At 38.0% G+C, this 23670-nt stretch overlaps 2 protein-coding genes across 2 annotated transcripts in view; one reads left to right on the top strand and one right to left on the bottom strand.

The window, feature by feature from the left end:
- The first annotated feature begins 3510 nt into the window (after positions 1 to 3510).
- On the top strand, positions 3511 to 11991 carry wnt7ba (wingless-type MMTV integration site family, member 7Ba). The gene is made up of 4 exons (XM_016534802.1): positions 3511 to 3808; positions 6552 to 6778; positions 8706 to 8977; positions 10252 to 11991. The coding sequence occupies exons 1-4, from the start codon at positions 3726 to 3728 to the stop codon at positions 10729 to 10731; spliced, it is 1062 nt and encodes a 353-aa protein (XP_016390288.1). The 5' UTR covers positions 3511 to 3725; the 3' UTR covers positions 10732 to 11991.
- Positions 11992 to 13737: 1746 nt separating this feature from the next.
- The window catches only part of LOC107725522 (ataxin-10-like), a 10424-nt gene continuing 491 nt past the window's right edge, over positions 13738 to 23670 (bottom strand). Inside the window, exons 2-12 of the mRNA XM_016534797.1 lie at positions 23224 to 23323; positions 22757 to 22951; positions 21968 to 22053; positions 21797 to 21893; positions 21492 to 21659; positions 21311 to 21391; positions 19636 to 19789; positions 18682 to 18790; positions 17963 to 18141; positions 15730 to 15793; positions 13738 to 14603 (exon numbers count right to left, since the gene is read on the bottom strand). Coding sequence (XP_016390283.1) covers positions 14419 to 14603; positions 15730 to 15793; positions 17963 to 18141; positions 18682 to 18790; positions 19636 to 19789; positions 21311 to 21391; positions 21492 to 21659; positions 21797 to 21893; positions 21968 to 22053; positions 22757 to 22951; positions 23224 to 23323 — 1418 coding nt within the window. The 3' untranslated portion in view covers positions 13738 to 14418. The remainder of the gene's footprint in view (positions 14604 to 15729; positions 15794 to 17962; positions 18142 to 18681; positions 18791 to 19635; positions 19790 to 21310; positions 21392 to 21491; positions 21660 to 21796; positions 21894 to 21967; positions 22054 to 22756; positions 22952 to 23223; positions 23324 to 23670) is intronic.

Here is a 23670-nt window from a genome sequence, read left to right on the forward strand (position 1 = left end):
ACCTCGTATTCTAAAAAATGGCGGGCTTTGGTTCCGAGCCAGGCAGTCTTGATTCAGCTTTAATCGACAGTGGATAAGTTTATACTTCTGAGGGCGGGATATAAGATGGCGGGAGCAGTGAGGTGCAGTTCTCATTTGGGGCGGCAGTACATTTCTTCATCTTTTGCGATTAGGCAGTCAAGTAGAGCCCCCTTGTGGACATTCAACAAAACTGTTCTGACCAGAGGATGAGGGGAGCATAAGCATATGCTAAACCCCAGGTGAGGACTTTACTTAGATGGAGGGACAGATAGAGTGGATATCCTTACACCAGTGATTGGTGGGAGTCAGGTCTGAAAACTGGTAGAAGGGGATCAGTCTGTGGAGCTCTGCCTCCCTCTACTGGTGTGTTTCAATATTGCGCTTTCACGTAATTCTCACTACTGTAAAGTAAGGTCTTTTTAAATTAAGATTTTCCAAGCAAATAAAAAAATAATTAAATGTATGCTTGTAATATAATATAATATAAGCAATTGGTACAATTTGGGGATTTTTATAAAATACATATTGTAAAAAAGAAAGCAGTTTATTTTTTAATTATTAATGAAAGAAACTCAATATGCCGCCAGTTGGTAACTATCAAACCACACTGTCATTACTCCAGCTGTTTCTGCATCTGTTTGTGGGTAGACGTACCAGCATCTGGTTTATGTTTTGAGTGAGAAAGAATAAATTCTGGAATAACTTATAGGAAATTGTGTGATTTACACCGACATTTATAAGCAACACATTAATGAAAGTATGCAGTTTTTTCTTCTTTTGCATGCATAAATTTTTTTTAAAATGGACTGTAATTGGGAAGACATGTCTCTAAAACATATTTCCGTACACGTGTGTTTACAATTTTCTTTTGTCAGTTCTGAGGATTTAGCAGAGCATCATAATCATGTGATCAAATTCAACTGCGATAGAGCATCATGTGGTCAAAATCAACTGTGATTTACCAACTTGTTGATCGCACGCACTTGGACTGTGTCACAGGGTGCAACAGAGAAGAAAAAAAATACAGAAAGTAATTGCAGATGAAGAACTGAAACCAACAGCCCCGAAGGAAGGTGGGGTGTATTGATGTCCACTTTCCATTCCTTGTACTACACAACAAGAGTGCTAAACAAGTCTTTTCCGTCTCAGCTGGCATTTTTAAGGGGCTCTCGAGCAAACGGGTTACTGACAAAATGCAATGAGACAATGATATTCCCCCAAGACGAGGAAAATTGTCCTCTTTTCCTCTACAATCTTGATGAAGTAAATGAAAAGAAACAGATTCCATTGTTTAACCTTCCAAACTATGAGAGCACAGCTAAAGTGCAGTTTTGGCTAGAAAACTCTGTGGTCAAAAACACTAACAAAAGCATCTGATGGGGTGTTTTTTTCTCTCTTCCCTTTGGGTTCCTCCCTTCCATTCTCTTTGAATATCATCCATAATTTTCTCTTGGCTGCAAATGTTTATAGGAACATGGTCTTTATCTACAAGTGGCCTGGAACATGGGTTCGAATAGAAGATTTCAATTAGATCTGCCATTCTTTTGGCTTGTGCATGTATATAAAAGAAAAACAAAAGAAAAGAAAAACTCAATACATCAATAAGAAAGGATTAACATTTCCTTTAAGAGGGGAAGAAAGAGGATGTTTCAAGTGCAAATTGTGCTACTCATAAGTCATAAATAACCAAAGGGAGGTGTATATTCTTATAATGCATCATCTCCAACATCCATTTTCCCAAATACAGCTGGATTTGCTTAATCGAACACCATGTCAAGCGCAATGTTTGGATAAGCCGGAGGACATACCTAAAGAAACACACATAACAAGGTCTTGCAAATCATCAAAAAGGTCAACTGCAACCATCATGCTCCCCAGCAGCACTGTTCATTTCAGGACTGAAATGCATAGTGACATTCAAAATGGTAATGGATGCCAGATTAATCACATGAATCCAAAACCAAACTATATAACATTCTGGCTTGAGTTTACATCCCATTAGCAAAACCTGAGATCTGCTGCAACCATCAAATACAAACAGAAGCAGAAACTCTGAATAGGCTGTGCACTTTGATCTCTGCACTAGCCAAAGACAGAGGCTCATAAACATGTCCACCCTTTGAAGCTTATGATATTGCACAGCTAATTCCCCACCTTCTATCCTGCCCAACGTTCTCTGCCTAATGCCACTAGAGGGAGCAGGTTTTCATTCAGAATGGTGTATAAATCTTTTTTTGAATGTATAACGAGTTTCTGTTGTTTTCAAGTTCTGAATATCTGGTTGTAAGCTTGATTGTTGAAAGTTGCACTGTGTACAATGCATATAATAAAAGAAACAATGGCACTAAGTTAAAGTAGTGATTGTCATGATGCAGTTATTTAATGGGTAACGTTAGTTCACCCAAAAAATGAAATGTATGTTATAATTCCCTTACCTTTATATAGTTCCATACCGGTATGACGTAACACAAAATAAAACTTTAAAGTTGCTTGAACTTAATCGACTTTCAAAATGTCTTATTTTGCTGGTAAACAATCTTGGACCAACAACAATCCAGCTAGACTACCTAATGACCAGTTAATGCGCATCTAAAACCAGCTAGAAACCACATTACCATCTTAAAATGGATTTTCCAGCACAGTATGTAACTTGCCAGATTATTGCTTAGTTGTATACAGCCTACAAAATATTCAATTACTTTTAGGAGAGTCGAAGTTTAAAGGTAACTTCTTGTCAGTAAGCTTCGCCTCACGCAACAGATCTGATTTGGCGCCACAACGACAGGAACATGTTTTTAAGGACTTTTTAAAGAAAACACTGCACTGATATACATGTGACAGCGATAAATAATCACATACTTGTAACGTATTATTAGCACGTTTTGTCGATATATATCGCCCGATTCGGATCCTAAAATAAAGCGCTCGAGCCACCTACTGTTGCTATGGTTACCGCGTCAGATTAACGCGACTTTTATTTTCTCGATCACCTACTTTTGCGCGATTTTGTACTTGTAATCCAACTTTTGAACCTTGTTAACCTATATATGCATACTGTGTAACAAGAAGAGATCTATACGTTTGAATGTTGAATTCAGTTGTGAAGGTTCAAACCTTAATTAGGGGGCTCAGACCTCCCCAAACTCCCTCATAATTCGCACCCTCGTTACAAAACTCCGATTGGTGACCCATGCCTGCCATCTACAGTGATGAGAGAAGCTGCAGGCATCATTTACTTAAAGGAATTGTAGTCTGCCAAAGCAGAACACTTTATAAACCCTGGGCTTTCACTTTTTTGTGTCTTACAAAAAGTAAACAAGGTCTTCCCAACAGACCGTGCGACTATTCTTATTATTATTATTAAAAGAAGCGGTTTCGAATCCGATTTCAGTCCACGTCTCATCAATCACTCTGACACTGAGCGCAATACATCACAAAAAGGCGGAGATGTCACTCAACCGTGCCCGTAAAGGTGGGCGGACTGGAGTGTCCCCCCACTCTGCCAATGGCAAAGCACCGACACAAGACCCAAAATCCCTAAAATCAGCCGTCAGCCCGCGGCGGGGAGCACACTCTGAATTAGCCCGTATCACGCAGGAGATGACGGATCGTGTCTCCGCGCCCGCTGCTCACCGAGCAGCAGCGTAACATCACGACAAAACCTTAGAAGTTCGCTTTCTCCACGCGCTCTCTTCAATGTCACCATGCGCAGCATCTCATCCTGCGGTGCACTGCTGTCAGTCTACTACCCCCAGATCTTCCTCATCCTCACCAGCGGCAGCTACCTGTAGGTTTGAACTAACGTTACTGCTTTCATTTTTATTCTGACCTTTAATAGGCTATCCTGTCGGCGTTTTGGGCACAACAGTCAAGCGCAATTAACGTTAAATTAAAGGGATTGTCACTATTGCATTGCGAGATTAGACAGTCGATATGAATGGTTTTTGAGTGCAAACAAATCATTATTTCCACACATGTTGGAAATGGCATTATTTAGTGCACCTGCTGTGTTACACGATGAGACTGAGCATGTGCTTGTACTTTAATTATGTTTTAAGCCATTTTGTGCTTGAGAAAGAGGCAAATGCTGAATTGTGCGTAATAATATAACGAGCCATTCAGCATTATACTACTTTATATAGTTTATTTAAAAAAAAGACAATAATGTATCAGAATCCATTCATTGTAAAAATTTGTCCGAATTTAAAATAAAAATAAAACAAAATGGTGCAGTAAAAACATGTTAATTAACTGTAAGTGTAATTAACACACTAAATGTAATTTACTGTAAAATACTGTAAAATTGTGGTTTTCAGAAGTAAAATGTATTAATTACCATACTTATCTCCTAACAAAATCTATTACATTCAACACAACATTACATGTTCTTTTACTTTAAAACATTGACGTTAATTAAAAAGGTATGGCCAAGTGTATGGAGTAAATTCCCACAAATGTTATTATCTTAAATAGTTATGTTTATTGGTTTTGGTAACAGTTATGCACAGTATGGTTGATTAGTTAATGTTTATTGCATTTTAAGTGTCCTGTGTTGCACTGGTGTTTGTTTTTGTGTGGGTAACACTGCATGTATATTAGCCATTGCTGGTGAAAAGGCAAGTTCTGATGAATTTTTTGTCATTATCTGCCTTTACCACCTGTATTATTATGGCGTTTAATAGTATATTTTGAGATACAAAAGATTTTAGTAGTTCAAGAAGGTTATATCAGTTAGTTACACAATAGTTATAAACTTTTCATTAAACTATATACAGGCAGCAAAACACCTCCCAAAACAGTATTTTTACGGTGAAGTTCTTACTGCAATTAATTATTCAAAAGAGCAGATTTCCAGTTATATACTATTCATACCACCCAGTTATAGGCTAAACTTGCCATGCCAGTACAAACCAGTTAATTCAGTCAAAATTGATGAGATTACCTTTCATTAATTTCCTGTGAGAGTGTGAGGATAATGTTTTACTCGTTACAACATCATGTTCTGATCTCAAACTCTTGTAATTGGAAAACCGCATTTGGGAAAAAAACAGAGGGTGAGATGTGCGAGATGTGGCTAGAAAAGAGTGAACCTTTTATTAGCACTAAAGTTCAGACTGTGGAGAAATTACTGAGCCACACATTTCAAACGTATGCGTAGACCATAAATGTACTTTAAACAGATTCTGGTCAGAAGTGGTCATCATTTCTTAAAGCTTTGACTTAGACTTTCCTTTGACCGAGGAAGAGGAGGGAGACTAAAACACCATGTCAACAGAATGTTTTGTTACAGAAATGCTTGTCTTTCTAAATTGTCAAATTTAGTTCATTTGGTAGCCTGTAGACTAGTTAAATCCCAAAATGTTCTTCATGGATTTTCCTCAGACCAGACCTATGAAGACCAAAAGAAATCTGCTGAATTTCCATTTAAAAAGCCTTTTAAAGTTTCCCTGTATTTTCAGATGCTATTAAATAACATTCTTGTTACAAGAACGAGAATGCTAAACTGTTATTATGACTGATGAATGGACACACTTTCTTGGCTCAAATGTGTTTATTCCAAATTCGTATCAGGACATTAGTTGTATTGCTCTAAAATGGGACTTCATCTTGCAATCATTAGTACTAACATCTCCCACTGTGTCAGGAATAGTTTAATCCATTAAAATAGCTTAATATATTTCTGGACAGTGTTCTCTAAATTGTTAGTCAATAGACTAACACTGGGGTTCACTTTGTTTAAGAACAGCAGAACAGACGGCTTGATTTACAAGAGTAATCCACATTTGTGTGTGGTTTCACTTTAATTGGGCTATATATTCTGTGATCGCATTGTTGTATGTGGTTTTTGTCTGTAGAATAGTCTACGGTTGGCCTGCTGATCCGTTTAGACATTATTTGGGACCCCCTTTGCGTTTTAAATCAAGTTCAGTTCCACGCTTGGCTGTAAAAGCCTTGATTCATGAACTTTGTGTTGTTTGTTGTTCTGTTTTAAATGAGTCATGAGATGCTCTTAAATTCTTTCATTATAGTAAAGGCAATCCTTTAAATGTTTCCTGTGGTGTATTGAAAAAGATGGAAATGTCTGTGAGGAAACTGTCTGGCAGAGTGCAGTTAAATCATCAGGGTATTTGAAGGGTTTATACAAACCTTTTAGAAGCACTATAAATATATCTTTTAAAACACTAAGCATCTTAAATAGTTGCAGTCCACTAACCGAGAAAATGAAATGCTGAAGAGATTTCAGAGGAGAATTCTCTCATTTACTCACTGTCATGTTGTTCTTTCTTCTGTAAGAAACACAGAAGGTGATATTTTAAAGAATGTTCTAACTGCTTTTGTTCATGCAGTGAAAGTCAATGGGGTCCAAAACAGCATTGGACCCCATTGATTTTTTAGTTATACAGGTTTGAAACGACATGAGGTGAGTAAATGATGACAGAATTTCCATTTTTGGGTGAACTGTCCCCCCATTTCTTGAATACCTGGTCTACATCAGCTGCTGACATCAGTGTATCTGGTCTCCTCCAAAGGGCTTTTTCTTCAGTCGTGGCTTTGGGCGCGAACATCATCTGCAACAAGATCCCCGGCCTGGCCCCCCGACAGCGTGCCATCTGCCAGAGCCGCCCAGATGCCATCATCGTCATCGGGGAGGGCGCTCAGCTGGGCATCAACGAGTGCCAGTATCAGTTTCGCTTCGGACGGTGGAACTGCTCTGCCCTTGGCGAGAGGACCGTCTTTGGGCAAGAGCTGAGAGTAGGTCAGTAGGTGCAGCCCCGTGAGCTGTGCTTGTGTGTGTGCACGTGTTGCTATGGCTGCGATTTGTTTCCGTGAGAGTGTGGCCCTGCGAAACAAGTGAGACAACAAGAGGTTAAAGTGGACTCAATCTGTCCACAATTACTTGAAAAAATCAAACACACACAAATGGCACCAGTGACTTTGTGAGAACCCCAACCAGGAGAGCACACAGTAATAGGGTTTTTTTAATATAGCACTCCCTTATAAATTGCCTTTCAGTCAGAAATGTTTTGTTACGGTCAGGGTGCGGTGCGAGGCTGTGTTTAATCCAATGGTCCTGGCAACAATCACTCTTTTGGGGGTTGGTTGGCTCTACACAACATAATCTTATTTCTTTTGTTCGAGGAAATGTATGTTTCCCGGCTGAGGCGAGCTCTATATGTGGGTCCTAATGTGTATGAAGCTTTTTATGTTCTGTTGTGCAAATTGCTTGTGTGAGAGACAGAAAGTCATTGTATTGTATAACTGTAGCAGAAAAGTTGAGTTTTATATGCAATATCTAGGAACGGATGGAATCTACAGACTATTTACTCAATTTCTGCACCAATTTTGACTCTAAACTTGATTTAAACATTGAGTGTGCTATACTTTTATTGCCAGCTAAAAGCGTAATCAAATTAACTAAAATATTTAACAAACAAACATAAGATGCATGACACACTAAACCTACAATAGAGAAAATCTTCTAAAATGCTTTGCTTTTTATCTAATTTCATAATTCTCAAAATTGAATTTTTGAATGGGCATTTTAGGATTAACTGGAAGTTCTTTAATAGCCATTGTGAACTTTACTGAAAGGCCAATGGGTTTTCCCACAAAATCCGTTAGAATAACAGTAGTTAAAATTCACCAGTAGATCCAGGCACGCATTACTTGACAAATTATACAAAGACTTTGTAGCATTCAGATCTCTTGGCTAAAGGGAAAGATCCTGTGCTCAGTCAAACCTGATGATCAGTTATAGGACTTCGCCTTTAGCTATGCGAAAAACCACAACGCTAATGGTCTTTTCCATTTTGCAGGATGGAGAGGGTAACCACTGTTGCCTTTACAAGATTCACTGCCAGCATATCTTGATGAGGGATATTATCCTTAAAAAAGAGAACAACAGCAATTTCATATTTATTTCCTGCTTATACTGTAAATGCAAAACAGTGTATACTAAAATATTGCGGTATTATTGGCAGACCTTAATGATTATTCTTCATCTAAAATCTGGGAAAAAGACCTATAATTGTGAAGTGATTACCAGAGTTCCAACTCTTCACAACAATAAAAAATAAATAGAGAGAGAGCAAGTAGAACAATGGAATAATAATGAAAATAACTGGAAAAAATTACCTTTTAAAAAATATTTGTTTTAAGTAAGGTTTTACACAAAAAGATCAATGTGAAGCCATCAGCTACAAACCTAAACCATTCAGAAATCCATTCACCATATTGGAAAAACCAATGCAACAGTTTGTTCTTAATTAAAAGTGAAACTCTTACATTCGGTTGTTAATTAATGCATTAGTACAGAGATAACAGTATAGACATCTTTGTAGCGGTCAGTCCATTCTTACAAACCTCTTTTCATAAAGGCCGACCAGCAGGGGTCAGTTTAGTCTCCTTACATCAATCTTGAGATCAAGAGTGCTCAGTCCTGGAGATTTACCTCCCTACAGAGTTTAGTTCCATCACTAATCAAACAAACATGAACCAGTTTATCATTTCTTAGGGCTAAAAATTACAGTCAGGTGTGTTTTTGCTGCTTGGCATTAGAAGTTAGACCCCGCTAGTAAATGGAGTTGCTACACTGTGGAGTGGGAAATCTAACAAAGATGGCATGAACTTTGGGATGTCAATGGTGTCAAATCATCTCAGAGGTTCTACTCTCTTCTTCCTAGGTAGCAAGGAGGCTGCATTTACCTACGCCGTCACGGCAGCAGGTGTTGCCCACGCTGTGACAGCAGCCTGCAGTCAGGGCAACCTGAGCCACTGTGGCTGTGACAGAGAAAAACAGGGCTATCACGACCAGGAGGAGGGCTGGAAATGGGGCGGCTGCTCGGCAGACGTCAAATACGGAGTGGAGTTCTCCAGGCGCTTTGTGGACGCCCGAGAGATAAAAAAAAACGCAAGGAGACTAATGAACCTGCACAATAACGAAGCAGGAAGAAAGGTATGGAAGAAAAGTTGTATAGAGTAGTATACATATACACATCTATATACAAAATTTAATTAAAGAATTACCATGTTTTCATGTGATTTAGTTCATAGAAACCATGAATTGTGATACACTGCTTTTAAACAGAGGGATTAAAGACGTAAGGGGCAAAAACATAGGAACATTACTACAGAATCTCAAATCCTTCTCATTGAAGGGGAATATTAACATTTAACTAAACGGTAAATGTCAACTATCACGTACCGCTGTCTGTTGAACATATCAGTAACACATCAAACAGCCAAATAGTTCTGCTTTTAACTCTAATGTAACCAAATACATAAATGGGGACTTGAGAATTAAGGACATTTCTCTCTCGTTCTTTGATGTGGCCCTTAGGAAGGTAGAGAAAATTACAGGGTATGATTTGGCTAAAACGCATTTTTTTCCTCTCAGTTTTGACAGATATCTGGCATCGCACATTGAAACATTGCTCAGGACGTATTGAATAATGGGTTTTGGTTCAAATAGCTGAAAACAGTCAAAATAAAATGTCAAGAATTTCCCTTACCCGTCAGCTGCATGAATTCACTCGCACCACAGCTTCAGAGGCCTCTGATGAAGTCATACCCATTGTACAATACTATGCGAGGCTTACTAGGAAATAAAAACCAGATAAACCACATTTTTTAAAAATGTGAAATATAATATTCAGGATTGTTACAATATATATATATATATATATTTTACATTACATTTATAATTATAATTACATTTTACAATTGTATTTTACATTACACAATACACACATTACTGCACAAAATTACAAATAAAAGTAATAAAACAATGTATATATTTATTTCATTTTATAAGTCAATATATGAGTGCTGGGCAATGATTAATCGCGATTAATCGCATCCAAAATAAAAGTTTTTGTTTATGTAATATATGTGTGTACTGTGTATATTTATATTATGTATATATAAAGACACTCACATACAGTATATATTTTGAAAATATTTACATGTATTCACATGTATGTATTTATATTCATATAATTTATATTATATATAAATATTTTTAATATATAAACATAACATATTTTAAGCGTGTATGTATATATACATAATAAATATACACAGTACACATATATTATATACACATCTTTTATTTTGTATGCGATTAATCGTGTTTAATTGTTGCCCAGCACTACAATATATACATTACCTTTCATTTCCAAAACAAAGCAGAATCATTTGGTAACACTGGGTTTTTCTCTACTGTTGCAGGTTCTAGAGGAACGGATGAAGCTGGAATGTAAATGCCATGGTGTCTCCGGCTCATGTACCACAAAAACCTGTTGGACGACTCTGCCGAAATTCCGAGAGATCGGCTACGTCCTTAGGGAGCGTTATGCCACTGCAGTCGAGGTGGAGGCCGTGAGAGCCACGCGTTTTCGCCAACCGTCTTTCCTGCGTCTCAAGCAGTCCCGTGGGTACATAAAGCCCACAGACACAGACTTGGTTTACTTGGAGCGCTCGCCCAACTATTGTGAGGAGGATGCTGCGACGGGGAGCGCAGGAACGAGAGGGCGGCTGTGTAACCACACGTCCCCTCACACGGACGGCTGCAACCTGATGTGCTGCAGCCGGGGCCACAACACCCATCAGTACACACGCGTGTGGCAGTGCAACTGCAAGTTCCAGTGGTGCTGCTTTGTTAAGTGTAACACCTGCAGTGAAAAGACAGAGGTGTTTACCTGTAAATGAGCGAGTGGTAGAGTTAAAAGGACAAGAAAGAAAGGCGAGAAGCCAATGGAAAGAAACAGGAAGTGTTTGAAACAGAAATGGAAGTGGCTTCGTTTTGCACATCAGGCAGTCTTTATGCAAGATAGCCCCGCTGAAGAAGACTATGAAGAATAATGAAGATGCCGGAACTTCAGAGGAAAATGCACTGACCTCAGACTGACTTTTTGTGAATTCATGCAAACATATGGACGCAACATATGCAGTGCAAGGCTTTTGTAGATCTCAGATTCTCACAGACTTGAGAAAGTCAGCTGGGACCTGTCCTGAGGACCACGTATTGACTCAATACTCCTATTGGACAGTCTAAACTGCCCACAAAAGTGACCTTTTTCAAATGAAGGCAAGAAGAACTTGTAAAATGTCCCACCAGCTGAGCACCTATGGGAGTTCAAGAGGAAAAACGTACTGCAACTTTGCAACTCTGGAAATGCTGGAAAGCTTCAGTCACACTGTATCTGTTTGAACACTGAAAAACATGACCTTTTTCCTTCTCTTTGGAGAAAAAGTCTGAATATGTTCATACTGTAGATGTCTCCTAATGGTACACAGAAGTATGAACTTCTAATATCATTGCTACTGATCTGTTGCTTCCAAAACTCACCCCAAAACAGTATAGGACATTGCGTATGTAAAAAGAGCTTCTTTTGCAGTTTACAGATTAAGAAAAAGGGTCAACTCATTTATACACTTAAGAAACCATAATTTTGGTGAATACGTTGCCAATTGCTGCACTGGTGGGCTTTAAGTAAACAAAAACCGTTTGTGTTTTAATGAGAAGAGAAGCTTCCTTAGTCATCGATAAAGACTTGGCCATGTATGCTGCAATGCTCTAAACGTGAGTGTGTAAACATGTGGGAACGAAAGAGAGAGAGAGCTTTTACATACTTAATAGAAATGTGACCCACCACCGTTTGAGTGACCAAACCATTCCCACGAATGCCAGAGACATGGGATTCCACATCACTGCTCCGGCGTGCACAAGGTCTTGTTATATTCCGCCTGAGCCAATGGACCATACCAGCTATGGGTCTAAAAACGGTTGAAAGGTCACCGGAAATATTTTGAGTAGCAGTTTTTTTAAATCTAAATTGTTTATACGAGTTATATGGCTGATAAATTTGTTAAAATATATTTTTTTATGTAGAGAATATGGCACTTTATGTCAGATATATTCAGAGTAATTATTAATACGGTTTTATTCATCATGTTTTTATTGTTTAATTACAGGTCTGCAATTTTTGTCCCGGTTTAATTATGTAAGCTTTTATTTTAAATGACTTTTCCTGAATTCAAGTTTGATATGAAACCATCTCATCTTTTTGTTGCCTGGATGTATTTATACTTTTTTGGCAAAGATTTACACTAAAATCGCTAGATAAATAATGAATCGAACATTTGGATAAAATACATCAAACTGTGGTCATTTGAATTCATCTTATTACTAAGCAAAATGATGCCATATTGTTAAACGCACATCAACAACTCGGAAAGTTCCCAGAAGCACCGAGTGGCTCATAGTTGTGGGTGTAGATACTGCGAAACGCTGATCTCGGAGTGACACAGAGCTGTTCCCGCCTGGGTTTGAATAGGCATCCGACCTGGCTCATTCATTCACCCGCCATATGCTCTCTGCCCCTCTGGTCTTTTTCCTGTGGGTGAAAAGCATTGCAGGCAGCCACCGAAGCAGAAGTAAACTGGACCTGTTTTGTTAGCCGTCTGAACTGCTGGGTACCGGAACCGCGTAAGCTCCCAACACTATACCCCGGATTGAGAGAAAAGTCAACCCTGATTGTTTCGCACAAACATTTTGTCATTAAAAAATATGAGGCAGAAAAAACAGGGTGTGGTGGGGAGAGCAGAGGCCTCCACAGAGGGGTATTAATGCTACGGGGGGTGTGTGTATGTGTGAACCACTCAGCTCATTCCAGAATGGGACGGGGCGAGATGTGATTCTGCAAGCTAATACTTCTGGTCTGATTCACGTAGGACAAACTAAGGGCATAACTAGATGACCACGAGAGCAAAAACGTGGTGTGGGATAGACAGAGGGAGAGAAAGACCTGACTGATTTCTGGTCTGTATGAGAGAGGTTGATTTTCTAATGTCCTATGTATATTAGGCTGGACAGTATACAATCACAATCAACAAGAATCTAGGGACACTCTTCCTAAAATAGAAAAGCAGCTAGTTATATGTGTAAAGACCAATTGATACTGTTTTTTAAAAGTATGCAGAGTATACATTCTATTGTAAAGAAAACATGTTGTTTACAAAATTAAATTATTTGATTTATCATCATGAAAATATTTACTTTGTATCAAGTTAACGGTGTAGGTTTTCTACTCGATATTAAATTATAAGAGAATTTTGTATATATGACAGTAAAGACTTTTACATTGATACAAAAAAATATATTGATTTTGGCAAAATTGGCAAATTTTTCAATTCTGTTATTTCTTTTGAACTTTCTATTCATCAAAGAATCCTGAAAAAAAATATGTATCACAGTTTCCACAAAAATATTAAGCAGCTCAGCTGTTCATAATAATAATAAATGTTTCTTGAGCACCAAATCAGTATATTAGAATGATTTCTGAAGGATCAAGTGACACTGACGACTGTATAATGATGCTGAAAATTCAGCTTTGCCATCACAGGGATAAATTACATTTTAAGATATATTAAAATAGAAAGCAGTTATTTTAAATTGCAATAATATTTCAACATATTACTGTTTTTAATCAAATAAATGTAGCCTTAGTGACGGGCTTCTTTCAAAAACATTCAAACTGAACCCAAACTTTTATATAGTTATGCATACTTTTAAAATAAATGTTCTAATTTTCAAAACGATCTAGCTGTTTTGAACACTTTTCAGTAGTACGTGATCTCGGTAAGTGTAGTTTGTCAAAGCTTGTTGCCTGTAATGGGATCTGGCTACAGATTCACACAAAACATGAGTGTGGAATTGCTCTATTCGTTTAAAATAAATAAATACAAAATTGGATACTGCGGAAGGTACACACAGGTAATTGCGTTGTGTTATTTATTATAATAAATGCACTAAATAGACAGCTCTATCATACAGCAATCGCCAACTACCAAGCTACACGGGAAGTTTCTTCAAATAATAGGGGAATTGTTGAAATTGCACGGCTTTGTAAACAAACCCGATTTAAAGCACAAAATCTTAAGTCAGCTTTCAAAAAGAAGGATCCGAGTCTCACAGCTATTCAGAGATGAACTTTACGTGTACAGATCAAGAGGCGGCCTGGTCTCTATAAAATGCACTGAATTAGGGATTAACCTCTACTCCCTGTTGGTCACCAGAGTCTCTTTAGTGGCTGAAAAGCCAGGAAGAAACGGTTCTCCTTGTTTCATAGGATTTGAATCCCACTTTGGGGGGGTTGGAATCAAAGACCACTAAATGCATCACAGACATCAGCATGAGTCCTCTCAGATAAGCTCCTCTGATTGATTTCCTCTTGAGTGGAGAACACAAAGCCCAGACCACCCCCTTGTGCTGCCAACTACTGATTGGATATTTAATGGCCCCAGTGTGTTGTGGGCATTTTAAGCCATCTCCAGAGTGTAATATAGCATGGTAAAAGGGTGTGGGGATGGGCATCCTGGGCTCTACTTAATCAACTATGGGTCCTTCTTTAGGGGCCTAAGCAGTAGACTGCCATCCCTTTCTTCCACTCTGAAGCCCATTTCTCTGAGTATCGTGTCGTCTGCCACACCTTGTCTCCGAAGACCTTGTATCAGCTTCTGATTCTCTAGGTTGTGTTCCAGGATGTTCCGGATGGCAAACACAGCCCACTGGCTTATGACTGGAAAAATTATTAAGGAAAGTTATTGTTTTGCTATGTGGTTGTCAGGGTGTTCTTGTTGGTTTAATGCCAAAAAAGCCCACCAAAAAGTCTCCATGATATTCTGGTCTCTATATGTGGTTAAGGAACTACCTTCAACATAACTTCGCCAATTTTATCATCAATCAGGATGCAAATTCGATCACTGTCAAAGTTTATACTTAGGGCATGGATGCACAATATATTGGTAGATCAGTATATCACATAATATTTTATCAAAATTTTGCCCATACCAGAAGTGAAGCTAGCAACACCAGGTCCAGCAGCCACGCTAAACAGTAATCAACAACGACAACGTCCTTAAAACGGTCAGGAAACAGCGTCCGGGAGGACACAATCTCAGCTTAGCGGCTCATCCCCTAGTGAAAGAGCAGCTGGCGCTGTGCCCTGCTCTCTCTAATACACACCGGCAGTGGTCGCTAGAGAATGAAAGCGTTTTTTTAACAACAGTGCCAGCATCAGTCAAGGATCCTTTGGAAACACAGCTGCAATACATCAGATTGTCGTGTTATCAGTGAACCGTTTCATATGGAACAGAGTTGGCAGGATGCAGGTCAACACTATAAAAATACAAAATGTCACTTCATTTTATTCAAGTGGTGATTTTCCACCCAGGATTTCAATCAAGTTTTCCATAAAGTGTTGCACATCTATAAAACTGACTTCTGTCAACACCACAAAATTACTCATTTATGCAATACCTACTTTTAGCTTCATAAACTATTATGACTAGATATTTCACACAAGGAGACACAAGGAGAAATGTTCGTGAGTCAGCCCAACAGTTCCACCTCTCTACAGAGGACGTTGCTAGGTGGAGGGACATGAAACCATTGGGCAAGATGCTGGTTTTGCTCTAATAACATCTCAACCGCGTTTTCAACTCTGAACAAGCCGCCAATCATTCAAACTTCAAATGTTGCGGTAAAAACTCCATTAGTAATGGAATTTAAGGGGGTATTACAATGCTATTCACACTTTAGATAGCAATATCTTTGCATTTTTTGTAGCGGTTTTCACAAAACCAGAAAACCCTCATTAAATACACCACAAAAGCACAGAGTGATGGAATCACGACCAAGGATACAGGGGTTGTTGCTGTCAATGCTGCAGTTGTCCAGAATGAGAGCTATACCGTCCAGTTCTCTTACCTATAGGAGACAAATGGAAAAAACAAGGAAAATGCTCTTTAACAGGGACATCGTGAGCCAGACTGGTCAGAAAACAATTACTTTCCATGGAGGAAAGTCCATGCGGTTGAGCTCTGGTTTGGCGCAATCATACGAGTTTGCGCTGGTTTTCGTCACATGCAGTCTCTTACTATACCGTACATTACCCTGAGTATGTATCGTAACCCAAGAGCTACAGCGGTTGCCCTTTAACCACCCTGGTTCATTAAAAAAAAATGAATAAGAAAGAGGAGACACAAGCCCTGACAATTTTCTGCTGCTAATGACTAGCATGGCGTTTGATTGAGAAAGTAGTGCTAGCAATAAAACGAAGGGAAACTTATGTGACCGTACGCTTCGGTCACAGAATTAGTTTTGTTTGGCTATCCTCACATGTAGTGGACTACTGCTGAGGCAGCATTTTAAGGCATCAGCACTACTGATCCTACACTTAACTGTACTGCCACCTAAGACACTTTCTTGTAGCAAAGTAAAGACTGAAAAAAATCCAAAACAACAGACAAGGGGAGACAAATGTAGTTCAAAATGTTGACAAATACATTTCAAGTTAATATTTTTATAATATATTTGTGTGTAACGTATTGTTATGCTTATTTGAGTCAGCTATTAGCAGTGGCAACATAACACTAAACTTTAAGAAGTGGTTTAGAGACGCAGAATTTTAAAAGTTGACCACGTTTTAACTCAACTATCGAACTATCGAACACCCGTCTTGAAAAGCAGTGCAGTGGAATGCAAAAATGCATTCTGAGTGAACGGCCCATTAGAAAGCAGCAACGGGAGCCGTGCGCTCACAAGGTTTTGGAACAAGGTTTTTGGTCAAAAAGTGAGGGTGCAGGCTGGGGGAGACTTGCTATTGTTTTTTGACCTTTGACCTCTCAGTTGTGTGCCTTGACCCTATTTAAGAAGGCTGGTACTAGGTTCTCCTCTGTGCTGATTGAAGGGGACCGACCTGAAAGCCTGAAAATCCCTCCTTCTCAGGAGGCTGCTTACAAGAGAATTCATTAAAAAGAAAAAAAAAGTAGAAAGGGAACAAAGTGGGAAAAGATCTGGGGAAGAAATGAGATGATACAAGCATGAAATTCAGAATGGTTCTCGGGTCTTTATCTACCAGCGTTAATCCCCTGATTAGTTTTCAAGGAGGAAGCTTCCACAAACAAAAAGCCCAGGCCTGGGTTGACAGACACAGAGAAAGCCTCTAAACCACAGTATTGTTAATGTGTTTACCACGACTGGGTTGTGCCGTCCGTTGATCAGTACATTACTGGAGTTGGCTGCAAACTCTATGGTGTTAGTTTCGTCATTCATTGCCAACACATTCCTTCACATTCCAACAAGTCATAGAAATCGCAGGAGAGGAAGTTTAAAAGATGATTTCCAAGAATTTTGCTAACTACTTCCTTCCCTTGGCAATCCCACTGACTATTTCAGTTTTTCTTACCCATCAATCAGTTCTCTTTTATTGATGAATTTCAAGCAAGGTGCAGTCATGCGAAGCTACATATTTTTCAACCAGTCTCGAATATCATACATTTTTACCATGATTTACAATGATTTTCCAAAAATCTTGTCAGGCATATTTAGAAGAAAGATTAGATGACTTTAAAAAACTCTATTTAAGGAACACAGTGCAGAAACTAAAACTAACTGTAATTTTGAATCTTTGCCCATCTTTGCCACTATCCTTCAAATCACTAGGTTTTATTCATTTGTCATCAAGAATTGTTTAATCCTTACACACACACACACACACACACCTATATGTAGGTCAGAATAAGCATGTTGTTTGATTTTTGCAAAAGTATTATCTGATATGCTGAATGACAATGGAACACTTTATTTCCACAAAAGTTATTTGAAACATTAAAGCAGACACTTGCGTTTAATATCCTTCCTATACAAGTATACAAAATCAATTTGGAAATGTAATTTGATGCGGACAACAAAATAAGACATATCGTCTTTGACCCATATATAGTATATGGAGTCTGTTTTGAAAATATGTTGTTTTGCACATCCCTAAAATGTGACTGCACCTTTCATATCTGCAAAATCTCATATTTACACACACACACACACACACACACACTCACACATACAATAACTTCTAGGAGCTACTGTGTGCAGTACCTTGTCCTGGTTGACAACATGGCCATGACATAGGTTTCCAATGAGTCGAATGAGATGAGCTTTGAAACTGAAGGCAGGATGGGTGTCGGCGCCCCCTGGCCTTGTCAAGGAGAAATCGTGTGCTGCGGTGAACACATTTTTACTGGTTTTGCCCAGTAAGTGGACCTTTTTCAAGAGATCTGGAGATGACAAAGATGGAGAATTTACACGTTACATACAAGATGAGAGAGAGAGAAAGGGAGACAAAGAGAGTGAGAAATGCATGCTGGCATAACTGTCATGTTTAATGTGTGACATCACAGCTGGAGATGACAGGAGAGAGAGTCTGGGAAGAATGAAGATTGTGTCTGTCTGCAGTGAGCTGTGACCTATCAGAGGTTTCGGTTTCATACAGCACCCTACTGAAATGGCTGCTTTGTGTTTGAAATAGAAAAGTTGAGAAAAAGCATATAGGGGGTGTATGATTATATTTTTCAGTTTAGTTAATCATCTGCAATACAGACAGTATGAGGGATAGCAAGCTCAGCCCCATGTTTTCAAGACAAGAGGCTTTTTACAGAGCGATCATGCAGTTGTACCAAAACAAATATTTTGCATTTTCAATTCATGGCAAAGACTTGATAATTTCCTATGGTTTTTGTGTATTCTCATTAAGAATGCATTAGGATTTTTATCTCCAACAAAAGCAAAAGCATTACGCCACATTTCTCCACATTTACCGACTGTTGCACTCAAAAGGTCAGAGTGATCCTGCAGTGCCATGAACTCCTTGCAGTCAGAGGTCATTTCACAAAGGATGTCCAAAAGCCTGATGACAACCAGAGCCTCCTACAAATGTACAACAAATACCTGGCTTAGAACATCTTCTATAAAATGTACAGCAGCTTTAAGGTCAGTGAGCATTTTTAAATGATTTTGAAAGAAGTCTCTTCTTTCAATGCTCATCAAGGCTGCATTTGTTTGAATATATTATAAAATGCAAATTATTCCTGTATTTGCAAAGCTGAATTTTCAGCATCCATTACTCCAATCTTTAGTGTCACATGATACTTAACTTCAGAAATCATTCTAAAATGTGACCCTGGACCACAAAACCAGTCATAAGGGTCAATTTTTCGAAATTGAGATTTATACATCATCTGAAAGCTGAATAAATAAGCTTTCCATTGATGTATGGTTTGTTAGGATAGGACAATATTTGGCAAAAATCTGGAATCTGAGGGTGCAAAAAACTCAAAATATAGAGAAAATCGCCTTTAAAGTTGTCCAAATTAAGTTCTTAGCCATGCATATTACTATTCAAAAATTAAGTTTTAATATATTTACGTTAAGAATTTTACAAAATATCTTCATGGAACATGATCTTTACTTAATATCCTAATGATTTTTGGCATAAAAGAAAAATCAATAATTTTGACCCATACAATGTATTTTTGGCTATTGCTACAAATATACCCCAGCGACTTAAGACTGGTTTTGTGCTCCAGGGTCACATATGCTGATTTGGTGCTCAAGAAAGTATTACCAGTAGTTTCTTAATATCCACTATCAACAGACTCTGATAAAAACATACATAATATTGCCCACTATACAGTATGATCCCAATATTCTGTATATTGCTATTGCATACTAACATGAAGAGGTGCAATATGAGCATTGCAGATAAAGCTGACCTGGTCATCTAATGATTCAGAGCTCAGAGTGAGAACAGCTCTGCAGTGATCAGTGAAGCAGGAAGCCAGGAACTGAGCTGCGCTCAGGGGCATTAAACAGTTCTCCTCCTCAACAACACCAAGCTGTGCTAATATCAGCTCCAACAGTGTGAGCCTGTTGGTATACAATTACATTCACAAAATAATCTATATCAAAACATGCAATATAATTAAGACACATTTATTCTTATGGCCCATTTTACTGTGCTTTAAGAGTGATGCTCAGGCTCTGTTCCAACCCCTAGTGAGCTGTCTTAATGTCTACACAGAGAATTACCTTTTAAGGAAGCATCCTAACCAAAGTGGAACCTCATTGGCCCAGACAGAATGATTTAATTTGAATATTTTTGATAGGTAATAATGCACTGAAAGTCATAAGTACAAAAGTGTAATGAAAAATGTGTTTATTTTCTCGGAGTGTCTATTTACACTAAGTGCAAATAGCCTGCCTTGTTGGCAGAGGCTATTTACAATAACTCCGCCCACCAACGTCTGATTGGGATAGTCAACACTGAAAAAAGACACATCTGTTTCAGTGGCGTAGATGGTAAGGCGCGTGCTTTTTGACGCGATTGACCCGAGTTCGAACCCACCTTTTGCCGAACTTTTTTTTCTCCCTTTTCAAATCTCTTATCGCATCGGAAAGGCATTTATTTTCAATAAAAATGAAGGAAATAATAAAAAAACTCAAAAATAAAGTATCGGGTAGGGTTAGGGTAGGTGTAGGGAGGGCTTTATTGTCCCAATAAGGTGGCATCCATTTAATAATTTGAAATAAAATTATAATTTACACTCAATACATTATTGCGTACTGTTTTATAATGCACTACAATACTGAGGTGCAGATAATTGCTACTATTTGCAATAAGTAGTATAAATAGCAGAAAATCTTGCTGTTTTAACATAGTGTAAACATAATCTATAGCTATTTGCACTTAGTGTAAATAGCATATCGTTAAAAAATACTGCTATTTTCACTTAGTGTAAATAGAATTCATTGCTATTTGCACTTAGTGTAAATAGTAGGCTATCTATCGCTAAGAAAATACACTTAGTGCAAATAGCCTTATTTTATTATGTTATGTGACTATTTTAATATTTTACAGAATCCATCCACCATCTTGGCCATTTTCTGTTACTTAGTTCCTCAATGGCTTATCTATGAATGTTACCTTAGAATTTTAGGTATTTTAAAATTTATTTAAAAATGCCTACTATTTGGAACAGCCAATGATGCCTAAAAATGCTGTCTAGTTAGGCAGCTCACGAGAATTTGGGTAACATTTTACAATAAGGTTTCATTTGTTACCATTAAGTAATGCAATATTTAACATTAACCAACCATGACCAATATATTCTTACAGCATTTATTAATCTTTGTTAATGTTAGCTGACATAAATTTTCACATTGAGATTGAGATTATCATTACCTAAAATGAATAAATGCTACAAAAATATTGTGCATTGTTAGTTTATGTTAAATAACGTAGTTAATGTTAACAAATGAAACATTAGAATTTGTAACAGAGCCTTAAATCAACACTGAATCAAATCATCAAAAATGTTAAAACTCAGTATTGTGATAGTACATCTCACCTTTGTGCAATAACTGATTTAAATAATTGAGAGTTTTTACCTTTCCTCATTGGTCATTTGGGTGTACATCTTCCTAACAAGCTCTGACGACTTGAGAAAGTGTTGTGTGACAATAAAGACCCTGTAAGAAGAGTAATATATGACCAAAATGGGGTATAAAATAGGCCTAAATAACAGATGTGCTTGTTTTGTGTTTGTTTCAATGTAAACACAAAGCTTACGTCCAGTCCACATCAGGCAACGTCCTGCACAAGTCCATGATCTTCAGGGACAATTTAAGCTGCTGTGTGTCTTTAACTAGCTGCTCTGTCTTGTGTTCATCCAGACAAGTGTGGATCACCATACATGTGTATGAAACAGCTTTCTCATCTGCAAGCTCCAAAAGGTCCCTTGAAAGAGATAGAAGTGGTTACAAAACCGCACCAGTAGAGGGCTTTACAAATCAGTGGCATTTTACAAAATGAAGACATTTCTGACTGGCATCGTAAGAAATGCACCATTCATGCCTAACCATAAATTCACTCACCAGAAGATGTGCGGGAAACCAAGCACCCAGATGTCATCTTTGCAAAGCTGGTTTCCAACAGCAATGTTACCAAGAAACTGAATCCCACATCGAAGTGCTGCCAAAGGAGAGAGTCATACATTGATTTATCTGCCCGTTACCCTCCATACAGCTGAAACACTTGAAACTCACCGTCATAAATGTCATTTGCACCTCCTGATGAAATCTTCAGGAGTCTGGCCAAAATCTCAAAAGATAGCTTGATAGAGCCTAGATCTCTGTGAAGATATAAATGCTTTTGTTTTTCTGGTTTATAAAGCTCACAGGCCACAGTCATATTCATATACTAATAATGATTATGATGTTATAAACAGTGTCCGTAAGTCTGAGACCACTTAAAAAAAATATGAGAAAAACTAGGGGGAAAAAATCACAGTTATGACGTAAAAAAAGAAAGAAATGTCTTTGCACTTTATTTTACAGTACATGCACTTACATGTATTTACGTTACACTTACTTACAAAAGTACTGGGAAATATATGGTAACTACATGAGTTAAGGTTCAGTTTAGGGGTAAGTTCAGGGGTAGCACCTTGAAATTAACCAGTTATTGCAATTACTATAAGTATAGTATGTACATAATATGTACATGCAGAATAGGACTGTATAATAAAGTTATACCTAAAATTTGCTATGATTCTGCATTATTTCTAGGCTACTAATCGCAACACAAGTTTTACATGAACTTCAGTTCATGCAGCTTGTGTGCTGCTGTCATTAAATGGGGAACATAATATACTAATACATTAAATTTTTATTTATATAATTATAGATACAATAATATTATATAACATTAAGGCATTACATTTGCTACATTTTCAACATTTTACTCACATATAATGCCAAGAATATACTTTGAATTTAAAATGCAAACTTGAGGCATTATTAGTAATCTCAGACTTTCTGGACACTGTACACTACCTCAGACAGCACTGGTTTTGAGAGCACTGCACACAGGCATTTCTGTGCGCTCTGAAACACTCTGCGGTGAGTTTAAGGCATACAGATGCTTCTTCTTCTTGTGAATCCATGTTCTCAATCAAATGCTCAACATCCACAGAAAGTCTTGACAACACTGCAAAGAGGTTTCCAAGAGCCTCCCTGTCAACACTGGCTCTGAAACAAAACAGAAACAAACTGTCAGTCTATTTTCAATTTGATGAATATGTATGGCAGTTTATGCATCCTGACATTTTCTTTATGCATTAATGCATGTGTCAGAAAAATTGGTTCATGTGAAAGTACACAGCATTCAGAAACGCTAAAGATTTGCAATAAACAGCTCTTTAACCTGTGTCTAAATATGTAACCCATACTCTGCTGACACATACTGTACATTTAAACACACACATTTCTGTTCATTTTGTAAAGTGGGAAATGTGTAGTACCTGAACTGTTCATCCCGTAATGCTTTCGTCACAGTTTGCAAAGTTGTGAGATGCGTGTTTGTACGTTTTTCTGTGGCTATTTGCAGTGGTGTAGTGGTGCCTGGAGAAGTGGGTATACTCTTAATTTATGCCCCATGACATGTGTTATAAACAGTGATGCGTAAAACTAGTCTTGTATATTTAGTTCACCCCAAAATGGGCCAGTAGTATTTGCATATTGTCACTTAACTTCTGCTGCTTGACTTCACGGAGTAAGAATCATTATGAAATTTTTTTTAACACAGTAACCCAGTAATCGCGGTAACCGCATTCCTCTCCGAAAAGCAAGAGACTAGATAAGAAAGAGGTCTAAAACACCATGTCCCGAATCATGGCCAACTTTAGCGGCAACAACCACACACAAATGTAATACCCACAAGCACATACACACAGTGGCGCCTGCAGGTG

This window comes from Sinocyclocheilus rhinocerous, unplaced genomic scaffold, assembly GCF_001515625.1.
Source record: "Sinocyclocheilus rhinocerous isolate Xijiao unplaced genomic scaffold, SAMN03320098_v1.1 scaffold153, whole genome shotgun sequence".
In the NCBI taxonomy this organism is placed as follows: Eukaryota; Metazoa; Chordata; class Actinopteri; order Cypriniformes; family Cyprinidae; genus Sinocyclocheilus; species Sinocyclocheilus rhinocerous.

What these genes read in the sequence shown, in the direction of transcription:
- wnt7ba (XM_016534802.1), top strand. Translation starts at nt 3,726, where the DNA reads ATGCGCAGCATCTCATCCTGCGGTGCACTGCTGTCAGTCTACTACCCC. An exon ending in TGGGCAAGAGCTGAGAGTAG is followed by an intron (nt 6,779 to 8,705) that starts GTCAGTAGGTGC and finishes TCTTCTTCCTAG; the next exon opens with GTAGCAAGGAGGCTGCATTT. An exon ending in ATAACGAAGCAGGAAGAAAG is followed by an intron (nt 8,978 to 10,251) that starts GTATGGAAGAAA and finishes CTACTGTTGCAG; the next exon opens with GTTCTAGAGGAACGGATGAA.